This window comes from Talpa europaea (genome assembly GCF_964194135.1).
Source record: "Talpa europaea genome assembly, chromosome: 3".
NCBI classification, from domain to species: Eukaryota; Metazoa; Chordata; class Mammalia; order Eulipotyphla; family Talpidae; genus Talpa; species Talpa europaea.
The window spans coordinates 62,119,841-62,134,891 of record NC_140069.1 but is presented as its reverse complement, the minus strand read 5'-3'; the positions used below and the strand labels follow the sequence as shown (position 1 = coordinate 62,134,891).

The 15,051-nt window shown below is 36.9% G+C and overlaps 1 protein-coding gene across 1 annotated transcript in view; it reads left to right on the top strand.

Moving 5' to 3' along the window:
- Window positions 1-14,794, top strand: part of RP1 (RP1 axonemal microtubule associated) — a gene marked incomplete at its 3' end in the record, with an annotated part of 246,194 nt that extends 231,400 nt beyond the window's left edge. The window contains exons 19-22 of the mRNA XM_084230564.1: window positions 1,370-1,502; window positions 2,194-2,345; window positions 5,658-5,812; window positions 14,725-14,794. Of these exons, the coding sequence (XP_084086690.1) occupies window positions 1,370-1,502; window positions 2,194-2,345; window positions 5,658-5,812; window positions 14,725-14,794 (510 nt within the window). The remainder of the gene's footprint in view (window positions 1-1,369; window positions 1,503-2,193; window positions 2,346-5,657; window positions 5,813-14,724) is intronic.
- Between the last annotated feature and the right edge of the window lie 257 nt (window positions 14,795-15,051).

Genomic DNA, 15,051 nt, shown 5'->3' with positions numbered 1-15,051 from the left:
AGAGCAGGGAACAGAACAGGCAGACTGACTGAAATACATTGCTGAGGGGAGTGGTGGGCAAGATAGGAGAGGTCTGCCACGCCATGTGGGATTCTTGCAGGCCAGGCGGGATCCAACCAGCATTGCAGAGACTGCAGACAGCTTCACAGAACTGCACTTAACCACCTGCGCCACCAGGGGAGGCCCCATATAGCTGGCACTTGGATTTGAAAAGAAGTATATGACTCCTATGCATATGCACCCTCTCTTACTGATAACTGGGCAAGTCAGATGTTCTAAAATGAATCACAGTATTCCTGGATATCACAAACCCACTCTTGTGAAAGTTTTGCTTTGGGAAATAACTTTTCTATTTTTCTTTTCTGTAAGCTGTGACTTTATTACATAAAACAATCTCACTCTAAAACATTCAATCTTCATTTTGGCGAGAGAGATTATGATGCAAGTATGGAAGACTGGGCTTATGCATTGTGGTCTTTAAGGAATTTGGACATCATCTACTGCCTTAACAATGAAAAAAAATTGTGACAATAAGAGCAGAAATTAAATGCAATTGGAGTATAAGATCTATATCTATATGTATCTGTATATCTCTAATTATTGAGCTAAATATCATTGTTTTGAGGATTTTTAATGTTAAGCTATACATGGGACTATTGAAAAAGTTGTGAACAGTGTACAGAATGACCAGATTTTTTCTTTAGAATAATTTCTGTTGTAACAGCTCTAATACAGGGTTTAAGGGGAACAAAAATAGCACTAAGTGGATTCTGACAGTGAGCCTTAGAATAAGCTACCTGAGGAATGATGGGACCTGCTCGAAGGTCAGGGATAGAGGAAATTGAAGAGATACAGAAACTTATTTGGAAAATTAACTATCTTAAAAGGAAGAAGGCACTTCATGCATTGTCACTGGTGAGAAGGCAGGTTATTATGAAATTCATTCTGGAAGGCTTCTGCTGAGATGTGAAGAGGAAGATAAAGATAGTTATTCTTGTGAAATAACCACCAAAGGAGCAAGTGCTAATGAGGGGTCTGTTCAGTAGGCAGTTGAAGTTAAAGCAACTTATCTTGTGCTGGGAAGTGCAGGCACTTTGCTGCAGCTGAGGGCTATTCCACATCCTACAAAAGTGCAGAAACATTTAAAAAGCATTAGAAATTTAAGCAGTGTTTTGAAGAGCCTGCTGTGGTGAAAAACAATAACTGCCTAATAAGTAATAGCCACTATTACTACCTCTACTACTACCACCACCACCAGCAGCAGCAGACTGTGCAGTATATTTTAAGAACCCCTATGGGGCATTTGAATTCTAAGTTCTATTAGAAATTGGAAATCACACAATTTAATTATTGTTTCTTATGATCTTAGGTGACCATGCAACATGTGAAGAGCAAGAAGACCTTAGATTTTGCAGCAAATGTGTGGTTATCTCTGATCCAAGCCGATGCGGATATTGTCTGTGAGCTTCCTGTAGTAAAAGGAGGTCAAGCTATTTTTCCATGTGTGTTATTAATCTTCAATAGTACATATTACATATATGCAAATTGTTTTAAAGTTGCTTATATTTACTTCTGAACGGTATAGTTACAGATTTTTTTTTTAACTTAAGGGAGTTGTTTTACCCATTGACAAGACTTTTTCATAATCAAAGCATGGGTCACTAGTGGGTCTGGGGTTAAATATAACTGAAAATAAAAAAAAAAAAAGACCTATAGTTCAGCTTCAGTCTCAGGGATTGAGACCATGAGAGAGAAAAAAATGTCATGTCTGTCTTCATCTGGCCCTTTGACCACCTCATGTCATCCCCTCACTTTTGATATATTTTCTCATCAAACTTTGTAACCTTTTAAATTTTAATAAGCATCATGTGTGATGACAGTATCTCCTTTGCAACTAAAACACTAAGCACGAAATGCCTTCCTCTATCATGCATAGAACAGTCTTTTTTTAAAAAGTATGTTTTCTGTCAAGGCTGTATCCCCTGGACATTTGTTCATTGTCTTTAATTGCCCACTTATGGTTAAAATTAATAATTGAATGATTAAAAATCTCTCAATAGATACAGAAAGTTCAGATTAGAGGAATTCTCATGTAATGTTTTTACTGGGGCCTGACCCATGTACTTGGATTCTGCTTGTATGAGTTTCAAAGTGACATGTTTCCTCTTTACTCTCTCCCTTTTGCTTTTCCAGTAGTAAGATACCATGTTGATGTCCATACTGGGCAACTGGAGCAAGCAGGAACTGAGTCTGCAGTGTCCCTTTGTCTATATGGAGAGAGGGGGGATTCTGGTCTTAGGGTCCTGTACAAATCGAATATGCCAGTAAAATTTCAAAGAGGACAGGTAAGTCTGCACAAATATCTTTCCATATTCTTAGCAATCACCTTGAAGGTAGTTGTACATGATTGAAAATTCAAAAGATGCTTAATACTTAAAATTTTCATTTTTGGTTATCTTTACCACATGTTTCATTGACACTATATCTGATGTGCTTTGTTCTCAAAAATGTTTTTGAAAGGAAATGGTGTGTACTATATTAGTAATGAATAATGAAACAAAGAAAAATACATTTAAACTTAGTGATAGTTTAAGAAAAGAAAAAGTGAATTGGGATATCAGCGAAAATTATATATGAACATGCTCTGTCAGGACTGAAAGATACAAAGCCTTATTCTGAAAGGTCAGGTCATAAAAAGTCCATTATAGTTTATTCCAAATAATAACACCATAGCCTTTCAAGCATCTTAAATGGGGCCAATTACATTCTTTTCTCACCTTAAAGACCTTCACTATTGTCCTTTATATGTAAGTATCAACCTATATATAAGATGTTTGAGGAGTTTCAGTGAAATATGTAATCAGTCCAGTTAATTTTGAATGGTATTGTGTTATACATAGAAAGGAAGTACTATTTCAGGGCCTGAAATTAAGAATAGAATAAAATAGAAATTAAGAAAGAAGACTTCTAAGCAAGGTTGAGAAAGATTTTTTCTCAAACTTTCTTTGCAGTAATTCATGAAATATTTTAAAACATCAGTGATCTTAACACTGATCTAATCCTTTCATTTTTCACTGCAGCATGCAGAAACTTTGATCAGAATGAATAGGAAAGTTAGATCTGCTTTGGATGCGGGGGAAAAAAACTTACATTGAATTTCTGTCAACACAAGTAAATTATTTTCAGCAGAAACAATGTTTTATATGCCATGATACTATTATTATTAAGGCATCGAGTGATCAGGGATGTTCCCTTAAAGAATCCTTTTCTTTTTAAAAAAGATTTATTTATTTATGCATAAAAGAACTGAGGTATAGGCCAAATGTGTGGAGAGGTGAGAGGATTCACTGGAGACAGAGTGGGGAGCAGAACATGGATCTACTGAAATATACCGCTGAGGGGAGCAGTGGGCAATACAGCAGAGATCTGCTGTGCCATGTGGGTTAGCTCACTGGCCCGGGATTGAACTAGTGCTGCATTGGCTGCTAATACCTTGTCATTTAACCCCTTGCGCCACCAGGGAGACCCAAGAATTCTTTTCATATATCACGTTGTGACGCATGATAAAGATGTTATTTCTCCTGGATGTCTACTATTAGTTGTTACCACTGCGTGCAGCATTATGTGAAGTTACATGCTGAGATTTCACAAATTGTCTTCATGTCTTCTTAAGCTTCTTTACTTCATTATTGTGTATAGCATTTACCAGAGAGTGGGAAGGATATATTATAGGTTGACTTCAAAATTGGGTAGGAGGTATAATACCAATCGGTGTATAAGTAAGAGTAAATATGTGGGTTTAATGTTATGCTTTGAAGTTTAGAGTCAGAGCTACATAGTTTTATTTTTTCTAAGTTCATTTTAGATATCACATTTTTCTATTATTTTTCCCAAAGCATGGAATATAATGCAAATTCCAAGTGACTTCAAGAGTTTTACAGTTGAGAAATTATGGCAATAAGAGTTTATTTTGTTCTATTACCAGAATTATTTTACACAGTTAATATCATTAACTACAGATTTATCTGGTTGTCATTTTCTCTACAAAGTATCCAGGGGTATAATCAAACAGCAGCAACATACACAATAGAATTAGTTTAATTTTATCTTCAAAACTGAAATTATTTTAAGAAACTAGAAGAAATCAGAATGCTGATTCAGGCAATCTTTTAGGACCTTGTGGTATTGTAGTTTTGTGTGTACCCCAATGCAGATCATAAGATCAAAGATAAAAGTAATTTATCTCAGAGATAGTACCAATAACTCATTCCTCACTCATCTTTAAAATGAGGAATGAGGAAATGATGCAAAAAAGAGAGAAAAGCCAGTAGTAAGGGCATTAATGAGCTGGTAAATGTTGGGACTCCTACTTGTTGTGGACTATCAGATATACCCTGTGGAACACCCCTCAAAATTCTTGCACAAGGGGAAGACTTCAGACAAAGAAGCAGTGAGATATAGGATTAAGAAAGAAAGCTGTCAGCACACCTAAACTAGCTACCATTTGCCAAAGCAGCATCTAAACCCAGAAAAGGACCTTAAAGACAGGGCTGGGTATTCATCACATCTGCTACTGAAGGTGATGTGTGTCATAAGTATTCCTCACAGAGGCACACTGAGAATATAGCCTAGTGACTATCCAGGCACACCTGAGTAGATGCACATTTATATTCTAATTTCTGGAAATATCATCTTTGAACTAGTAATGGTTATGCTTTTGTCTAAAGAGAAGATTTTCATCAACAATGCAGAACCAACAGTAGTTGGTTAAATTGAAATTTAATCTGATAACAATGTGAGCAACTGTTAAGATAACCTACTCCATATAGGAAATACAAATCATACTGTATTTGCATTTTTATCACATAGTAGGGTAAAGGTGGCTATTACTCAACTTTTGTTTCTGGGACTGTCTCAAATTTAATTAAATTCATGATCCATTCCTCAGGTAATTTAGAGTGGTTTTTCTCAGAAACACTCTATGAGGAGGTAAAGTGTGAAGAATTTCTTTTAATACAACCAGTATAGCATTTACTTTAAGTTCTACATCTCTCTGGAAATGTCTGAGTTTTTGACATGGCCAAGAGACTATTTAGGATTTAAGGCTCCAGGAGGCTTTTCACAATAAACCTAAGAATATGCTGCATATCATTTATAGAGGGGAAAGTATAGGAGAGGGGTTTATGGAAGGAAGGCAAGAAGGATAGGAGGGTGAAAGGCAGGGAGAGAGAAAATTTATTCCTACAAGTTTCAAAGTATATTAGTATTCTTCAAAATTAAATGTACTGCATGTTTCACCATGTAACTGTCAATCTGATCATCTAACAAATTGCATCATAGGGACAGGAATCCAAGCAAGCAAAAAGCAATTCTAAAAGCCTTTGTCTAAGGTTTATTTATATTTCACACTAGATACTATCCCAAGTGGAAAAATATAACTGCAAAAGAGGAAAAAAGCACAGTCCAAAATCATTTTAATAATTGAAAAGTAATTTGCTTGTTTTTCTTTCCTTATTACTTCTTTTGATGCTAGCTGCATTTACATCTCTTTTAAAGTACTATGCTGCTTCTGGTAATTTGTGGGCTATTATTGCCTGCATTTGTCATGTGCTGGACTCTGGTTATTTCTGACAGTATTTTTCTGTCTCCTGTACCAGATTGATACATTTCAAATAGAAGCAGTGTCTCTTGGAAAACTGCAGAAGGTGCTGTTGCACTGCGAGGCCAGTGACAAATCACAGTACTGGTACTGTGAAAAAGTCGTTGTCAGAGAACCTGGTACAACATCTGCATTGGTCTTCACCTGTGAAAGGTAGTGCTGGTCTGTGTGGTCCATCAAAAAAATGTTCTGCAAGATGCTGTGTGCATGGGCACGTGTATTTCTACATGTATTTGGTCATTTCACAGCATTTCACATCATGCATCACTCATTGATTGAGTATATAACCTATTGCTAAGCACTATAAGAAAATTTTACCTTGTAATTATTATTTCAATGTGCTGGATGGCACAAGAGGGCCAAAAATCTAATGCTAGAAATAATTACATAATTTGTGAGAATATTTGTTTGAATGTTGGTTTCTTTACATCCTAAAAGACAGTGTTATAGTAACATTACAAGGGAATTAAGTAAGGAGAATTTTAGAGAAAACTCTTAGAGCATAACTTAAGAAAAACAAAGATTAAAATCTAAATAACAATGACTTTCTCCTGAACCCTGTAAACAATTGTGATGTGGGATAAAATTCCCTCCATTTCTGATCTGGCCCCACTGCCTTTGGTTTTAAACCCCAGATTCCACAGACACTCCCTTCTTAAAAATTCTTTGTCAGAAATTGGGCCTTTCTTTGCTTAAGAAAATGTCACTCATTTTCACCAGAAGAAATCTTGCTTTTTTGATCCTTGCTAGAAGTCTTTCTCTCTTTATCTTCGCTAAATCCTGCCCTCTCAAGAAAGTGCTCAGTTTCAGTTTGATGGCATTGGTGTTCACTGTTGGTCGGTCTCTCAATCCCAGGGAAGAGAACGGGCCCCTGACCCATGAACAGGATCCTGTTGTGAACATTGGAGTAAGAAAATTTGAACTTCATTTAAAAATTCTGGGAATAGCCCTAAAGCCTTCCTCCAAATAGATAATCAATAAGAAATGTGACCAAAAAAAAAAAATTAGGCAGAAACAGGGACATTAAAAATTTAAAGATATGGATTTTAAGATGCCAAAGATAATTGCAACTTTAATTCTAAGCAAAAAGTGGAACAAAAAATAATTAATAAAAATACTAAAGATATGTCACTAAAAACTGCAGACACCCAAGATGATTGGAGATGACTGACCTGGAAAAAAGTAATGAGAGCCACATTTATTCTTTAGTATTTTATTGTATAGTCTTGCCCAAAAATTTTTCATAAGAATATATAAGGGAAAATATTTTTTTAAAAGCAGTTTTTATTTATTTTTTATTTTTTTAAAAGATTATTTTATTTATTTATACAAGTACTGGGTACAGTCAGAAACACCAGAGGGTGAGAGAATTCACCAGAGCCAGAGGGGAGAGCAGAGCAGTCAGACTGATGAAGTACACTGCTAAGGGGAGCAGTGGGCGCGGCAGGAGAGTTCTGTTGCACCATGTGGACCCTTGCCCGGTGGCCGGGGACCCTCACCGGTGGCCAGGGACCAAACTGGCACTGCAGAGGCTGCTGGCAGCTTCACAGCCCAGTGCTCAACGCTGCACCACCAGGGGAGGCCCTTGAAAGCAGTTTTTAAATTACATCTTCTCCCTGTTCAAAAATCTTCCTTAATCTCCATTGCCTACCAAAACAACCCCAAAAGAAACAAAAAACAACTTTACGATCTTTCCATTCAGGTGTATATACCACTGAATTCCATTTCTCCCCTTTTAGTTTGCTTTTATGAATGTCTTTTTGCAAGATCTTAGTGAAATTAGACAACCTTTAGTTATTTGAACAAGTTCTACTTAATTTTGCTTCTGTGGACTCTTGGAGTGTGTTTTTTTTCACTGAGGAATGCCCTTCCTCTAAACTCCTTGTCATAATCCTGTCCATTTGTAATTTCATTTTCTAATTCTGCTGCTATCTGGAGCTAATTGGTCCAACTAGAAACAATGTCTCTCTTCTCCCAATGCCTACTCAGAATTTGGCATAATGCATGCACATAAGTATCTTGGGAACTGAGAAGCAGCACATGGGTATCTTACAGGCTGAGAGGCAGCTATAATTTATTCTGCACATCAGAAGAGTTAAGGAGTGATTCATCTGTGGTTTTCTTCATAGAGTCTGATGAACTTTGTTATGTTAATCTAGTTGATTTATTTTACATGTGAAACCTCCTGATGTAATTTAGAGCTATTTATCATACATTTCATACTTACACATATATACCATGCTTCACTGCTGTCCCACCATCATTAGCCCACTGCCTCATTACCCTTACCTACTCCAGTACTTTATTTCATGTCTCTTCTATGTAAACCTGGCCTTGTTTGGAAGGAAGTGATGGAAGTGATAGCTTAATTTAGTTTCATAGGATTGTAGCTGAAAAAAAAATGAAATCATGAAGTATGTCAACAACCATAAGTAATACAATGGATATGCACTATTTTGATGTAACAAATGTTAATATTTGATGTTATCCCATATGTTCTGATGCAATGGTAGCCAATACTCATTCACACAGTAAGTACCCTGAAGAAAAATGTAGGTTGCATAAACCATCCCTTCCTATCTGTAGATTTATGCAGCAGATCCTATTTTCTTAATTCTCGTGGCAGAAGAGTAGAGGTGCCAGGAACAGAACTCAGGTACCACTACCCTGTGCTTACCAAAACCTTCTCTCGGATTATGACAGCTGACTCTCAGGCAGATGAGAGTCTGAAAGACGGCTCTCACCTGAAGGGAGACCTTCAGCTCTCTTAATTATGGGCTGCTTGGTCTCTTCTCAGACCAGGTGGGTGACTGGTCAAGGTGGGGTACTGAGTGCACTCATTACTGGTAATAGGCTCTGAGGTGCAGGCAAGATAAATGCTCAAGTGTGTTATACACTTGAGGGGAATTTGTAAAGAAAATTTCAGTCATACTCCTTGATGCTTCTTTATGGAACAAGCACTTACAGCACAACTGATTCAGGACAGAGAGAAAGACCACCAAGTGTTAGTTTCTTTTATAAGTCAGAGGGGGAAATGCAAAGCATAGCTGTGAGAAGAGAATGCTTTCGTGCACCACAGATGCTTCCTGCAAGGATTCGCATCTCCTTTTCTTTTTTTACCCCCTCTTCAATTGAACACCCACATCCTTATGGTATTATTTTATTCCTATACTAAGGATTTTATTTTTCTGTCTTTTGTATATTTAATATAGACTATACACCACTGAATCTACCATTAACACATAATGTTTGGCTATTTGAGATTTGGAGCAAGCAAAATTTGTATTTGAATCAGGCAAACATTCAACTGACTATGCATTGAAGTAAATACTCTTATTTATTATTTGTATGAGTTTCATATAACTGCTATAACAAATTATCACAAACTTGGTGACTTAAAACAACAGAAATCTATTCTCTCAAAGTTCTGGAGGACAGAGATCTGAAAGCCAAGTATCAGCAGGACAGTGCTCCCTTTGAAGGTGCTGGGCAAGGATCATTCTGCCTTTTCTAGTGCCTCTCTGTGCTTACACATAGTCCATGCTCTTCCTTGGTTTGCAGCTTCATCCTTCCAGTCTCTGTGTCTCTTATAACATTGCTGTTTTGTTTCTTTCTGTGTGTATCTCTGTGTCACTTTTCTTCTTATAAGGAGTCACTAGACAAGGGCTAACCCTTCTCCAACATTTCAGTATAATTAAGTACAACTGCAGAGAGTCTATTTCCAAATAAGATTGTATCCTGAGGCTTTGAGTGAACTTTATCTTGAGGGGTGGGGAGACACTGTTTAATACAGTATATTATTTAAGTGGATCCCATGAACTACTCTCCACTCAAGATTTGTTAGTGTTAAGATAGAGATCTCTAGGGCCTCCCCGGTGGCGCAGCGGTTGAGCGCTGGGTTGCGAAGCTGTATAGTTTTCCTTAGAGTTGATTTTGCAGCTAATACTTTTAAAGTGTTTCAGCCTCATTTCTATTGCAGATTATTTGCTTTATTATGATTTTTTTGATAAAAGTTGAGAAAATTTCCTTCAAAATGGAAGAAAAGACTTACAATGGTCTCTATTATGGATAGAATAGTCTATCAGCAATCTGGATACTTTTTGTAGGTGGAATGCCATCTCCTCTTCAGGGTCTTCCTCATCTTCCCATTATCCTTAACATCTTATTAAGTGTTGAAAAGAGAGTCTTTTGCTCCATTAAAATAATTGTGAGCCTTACAGATGTATGAGGAAGGTATTTGAGCAGAGGCAGGAAAGACATTACCCACGTTGTTGGAATTGTACAGTATGGAAAGCACTGGTGCTGAAACTGCCCTTGACCACACACTGAGCTGGGAACAGGTCAAGAGTCTGTTGCCTTTCTGCTCTGGAATGTCCATCTGAGTTCCCCAACTTCTAGTCCAAACCTTCCTTCCTCCCCCATAGAGTCTAGTAGGCTCTTGCTGATGTATTCACTAGTGAATTAACAAAGGTGTGTCACCTTTGCCTGGGAGTCTTTTCTGAAGCCTCTGCTTGGGCCAACTGTTGTTTCCCTCCGTGCCTTTCCCAAAAATGCATTAACAGTAGCTTAGCACATCCTATATTCAATTATATTTATGTGTTTCTGTGTGCATTTAACCTCCCCCAACTCTCAGAAGACTTTCTTTAAGGTCAGGTTAATGTCTTATATTTTTACTCCCAGATCCTACCATGGATCCTGGATAGGTTAAAATGATATCTGTGTCCAGTAGAACCAAAGGCCATTTATTAATCAAGATGCCATAGTCCTAAGGGAAATCATATTAAATGAAGGATTTGAAATTAGAACAGGGAATCTAAAAAGTTTAATGTTCTTAAATGTTTAAATATGTCTTAATCTCACTAAAGCGTGCATAAACAAATTTATTACTTAATGTGCATTTTTAATATTAATACTTGGGAATGATCCTTAGCGTTAGCCCAAGAGTTTAAAACAACAACAGAAACAACCCAAATGCCCCAAAATAGATGACTGGATCAAGAAGATGTGGTACATATACACCATGGAATATTACGCAGCATTCAAAAAAGATAAACACATGCAATTTGCAGCAACATGGATGGCGTTGGAACAGATCATGCTCAGCGAAATAAGCCAGAAAGAAAAAGAAAAATACCGGATGGTCTCACTCTTAGCAGGAATCTAGAAAACTTAAATAAGAGACCAGGAAAAAGAATAACTATAAGAAAGTAAAAATCAAAATCAACAAACAACTATGAACCAGAGACACTATATGGGGGGTGGGGGGCGGGGAGGGGAGGGATTGGCGTCAAAATGAGGGGGTTACAATTGTATGGGGAATATAAAAATAAAATAAAAAATAAAAAAATAAAAATAAAACAACAACAACAAAAAATGCCCCCCTCATATAAATTCTTAATCAAAACACAATTTACTGTCTCAGTCTTGAAAAACTGCAGTTACTGGTTACTTTTACTGTCTGGTAGGGTGAAGTGCATTTTCTTTGACTCCCACTCAGTGGCCTTAAACACCAGCAGGGCTATATCTTGAGGCAAGTGATTTTTAAACAATAGCAAAACTAATAATCACCCCTCCACCATTTCATCATTATTATTCACAGAGAATTTTACTTGCCTAATTGCTTTGTGCCAACTTTGACGGTTATTCTAGGAAAATTACACATGAAGGCCCAAGCTCTTAGGGGATTGTAATCAAAGACCGCCGGTGACCACAGCACAAACAGAGCAGAACATAGTCACCTAGTCGGTACTCACAAAGTATGTACTAAATTGGTGAATTTGTAAATTAATCATTAACCAAGTAATATACAGAGCAGAATTGAGAATATCATTTGAGGAGGAGCATCAGGAAAAGAACCAGGAGCAGCCCAGTGCAAACAGCATCCTTCTTTTGCATCATGATGGTTGACAAGGGAATTTTCATCTAGGCCAAGGTATATGTGAATTTGTTAGTTTGTGGTGCCGGGTTTAAAATGAATTTTAAACCTGCCTCCCATCAACCATTATAGGCTTCTTTTCTAATTCTCCCCATTAGTGCATGTTTTTTTCCCTTCCCTGTACATTCTATAAGGATATAAATACTCTGTTACCTCACATGTCTTAGCTCATTTTATTCTTTCCTCTGCTTATTGAAATCCTTATCTTTCAACACCCAAGATAAAATGATATCCTTGCAGTGAAGTTTTCTCTGCTTGATTAACTACAAGTGAACTCCTCTTAATTCTCCTTAAGATCCTCCAGCCATTTGTTTAGAATTCTATGTAATATTTTCCACATAACATCCATTGTCATTGTTTGTGTACACGTGTGTCTCGTGTTCTAGTTGATAAGCTTCAAACAGTTGGATCTCACTCATTCCTCTTGTCCAACATGGCTTCTCGCACCAAGTTAGGACTGGGCAAATATTTAAAGAAAGGAAGGAAGAAATGATGGAGTGGTAGGAAGGGAGGGGCAGAGGAAGGAAGGGAGGGAGAGGAGGTCTAATAAAAAATACAATTGAATCCCAAGTTGGAAGAAACCTTAGAGATCATCTAATCTTCACATGCATTTTCTCTATAACATCCTCAGATGTATCATTAAAAATTGTTTATGTATTCTTTTATTTTCAAAACAATTCAGCTTATGTGCAAAGGGTTTTACTTTCCCTTTCTGGGATGTAGGGGCAATGATGAATAGCATAACATAGATAAGAAAGGATCTTGAAATTTTGATAAAACACAGAAATGTAAAATACTGTTTTAGGGAGAAGAGAATAATAAAAATTATCATGAGACAGTGAGCAATCATTTAACTTTACTGATTTTTTCTGAAAGAGGCCACTATTAATCATTCCTTGCTATTCTGAGCATGTATTTGTGCTGTTGCAGATTTCTGAGCTCTTCTTTGTCAGTTTGAGCCATTCCTTGGTATAAAAGTGACAAGTAGTGATGGTGGTGAACTGACAGAATGAGGCTCAGTGATGAGTCTTGCTCATCTTTTTGGAATGGGGGTGGAGACATAGAATCTTCTTATAAGCATTTAGTATTTCTTCTGCCATTTTCCATGTCAATGAGTGATTGCCCTATCTAAACTATATCTCAGACAAAATTTAAATCTATATTACCTTTTTTATACCCTTTCCCCTCCAAAAATAACTCACATGTTCTAGGGCAAGATCACTCAAACACATTCCATTGTTGTCTAATCTTAAAAGACTTAGAAAAACTTTTGTTTCTCTATTTGTGTTTGATAATTAGCTCACTGATATGGGGATGCATAATTATGCTTTGGCTGGTTGCTTCATAGTATGTATGGTTTTTGTGCAAATAAGCTCTTTCTGCTTGCTTTTTATCCCCTTCCTTCAATGTCATCATACTCCTCAAGTCATACTGCTACAGTATTTCAAAATTATTGAGGTAAAGTAGGTTTACATCTTCGTGTCCTATTCTAATTTATAGAGTACATGAGTAAAGATCTAATGATAATGTAAAAGTATTATTTTAATTCCATATCAATTATGGCCGCTAAAGGAGTTAAGATTTAATACTCTTGAAAATTTCAAGTGTTTAAGAAAACTGAACCTACAGAAATAGGGAGGGTATTATTTTTAAGTGGAATAAAATACTCTAAAGACTCTTACTCTGTGGGCCATAGCATTGCCTTATTACACTATCTTCTGAAGATAAGAGAGAAATCATAGAAGAGACTTTCTATAGATAGACTAAACAAGGAAAGAGACTAGAGAATTGTTTTTGAAAAATTTAATCAATCAATCAATAACCTGAATTTGGCTTCAAGGAAGCACTGGGTACAGTCAGAAGCACGGGAGGGTGACATAATTCACCAGAGCCAGAGTGGGGAACAGAACAGGCAGACTTGACGAAATACATTGCTGAGAGGAGTAGTGGGCGGGCAGGAGAGGTCTGTGCGCCATGTGGGACCCTCGCAGGGGACCGGGGATCAAACGGGTGCTGCAGAGGCTTTGGGCAGCTTTGCAGCCCAGTGCTCAACCGCTGTGCCACTGGAGAGGCCCAGATTCAGGCTTAAACTGTAATAAGATACCATCTCACACCTCTGAGATTGGCACATATTGAAAACCTTCAACAGCAAGTGCTGAAGAGGATGTAGAGAATGAGGATTTCCATCAGACTGTTGGTGCAAATGTAACCGGTGCAACCATTATGGAAAGCAATGTTTCTTTAAAAGCATTCTTACTTAAAAAATCTAAATATGGAGATCCTATGTGACCTAGCAATCCTTCACTCTTGAACACATATCCAAAGAATATGAAACCGTCAGCTTGGTTCTATAATGCTCTTAGCATCATTGATAATAGCTAGGGCATGGAAGCAACCTAAATGTCTATTGATAGAGGATTGGGTCAAGAAGATGTTTTATATCTACACAGTTACTATTTAGCCATAAGGGAAGGTGAAGTGCAGCCATATCAGCAAAATGGAGGGAGTTTAAGAAAACTCTGTGTAGTAAAGCAAATCAGACAAAAAAAAAAAAATACTGAACATTTACATAGCAGATGATTTGATAGAGTAAAATAATTACAAAATCTAGTGGATGTTAATAAATACTGTGTGGGCTCTGAGATTAAACTGGAATAGTAAGGGTAAGTGATAAGTTATAATGGATGGTGGTGGGGAAAAAGAAAAACTAAAATAAAATGGTGGACATTATATTTCTATAACAAATTTCTCTCCAACAAATAGACTGGACTATTCCTAGACTAGCCTCAGTGTCAGGATTAGAGTCTCAGTCTGGCCCTTGCCTTTGTAACAGCTTGGTATGGGGTGGGGGTGCTCTGCTGGACTCCAGGTGCATTTAAAGGCTTTAGTGATTTAAGACTGATAAGCCTAGGGAAGTTGATAGAAGTAAGTTTAGCAAATTATATATTTTATCCTTTCAGCCACAGTTGTGATGTCAGCCTTCCTACAATGATGAGCTGATTGGAATGTATTTGACATTATAAAAAGACTTCTTTATTTAACTTTTAACATGCAAATTTAATGCAGAATCAAGCTTATTGTAAAAATTTTGGAAAACAAAAATTTTCTCTCTCTTTTTTCTTTTCCTCAGATGGCTCCCCTTTATGTCTCTGGGCATAATTCATTCAGAAATTGAACTTTATCTTCAAGGTGAGGATTAATGAAACCTTCAGTAGAAGAAAGTGCAAGATGATTTTAATACAACTGGACATAATGGAACATTCCTCAGTTGCCCATATACTGTCCCCTTTGATAGTTTGTCCTTTACATCATATTTGTATTATTCCTCATAGTGAAAATAAAATCATAATTAAAGATGTGTCTTTGTAATGTTATGTGCTCTACTATAAGTTAAAACTCAAGTTGAGGATTTGCTACTATTAAGGAGTTAAATACACTTCCTTTTCTCCCATTCATA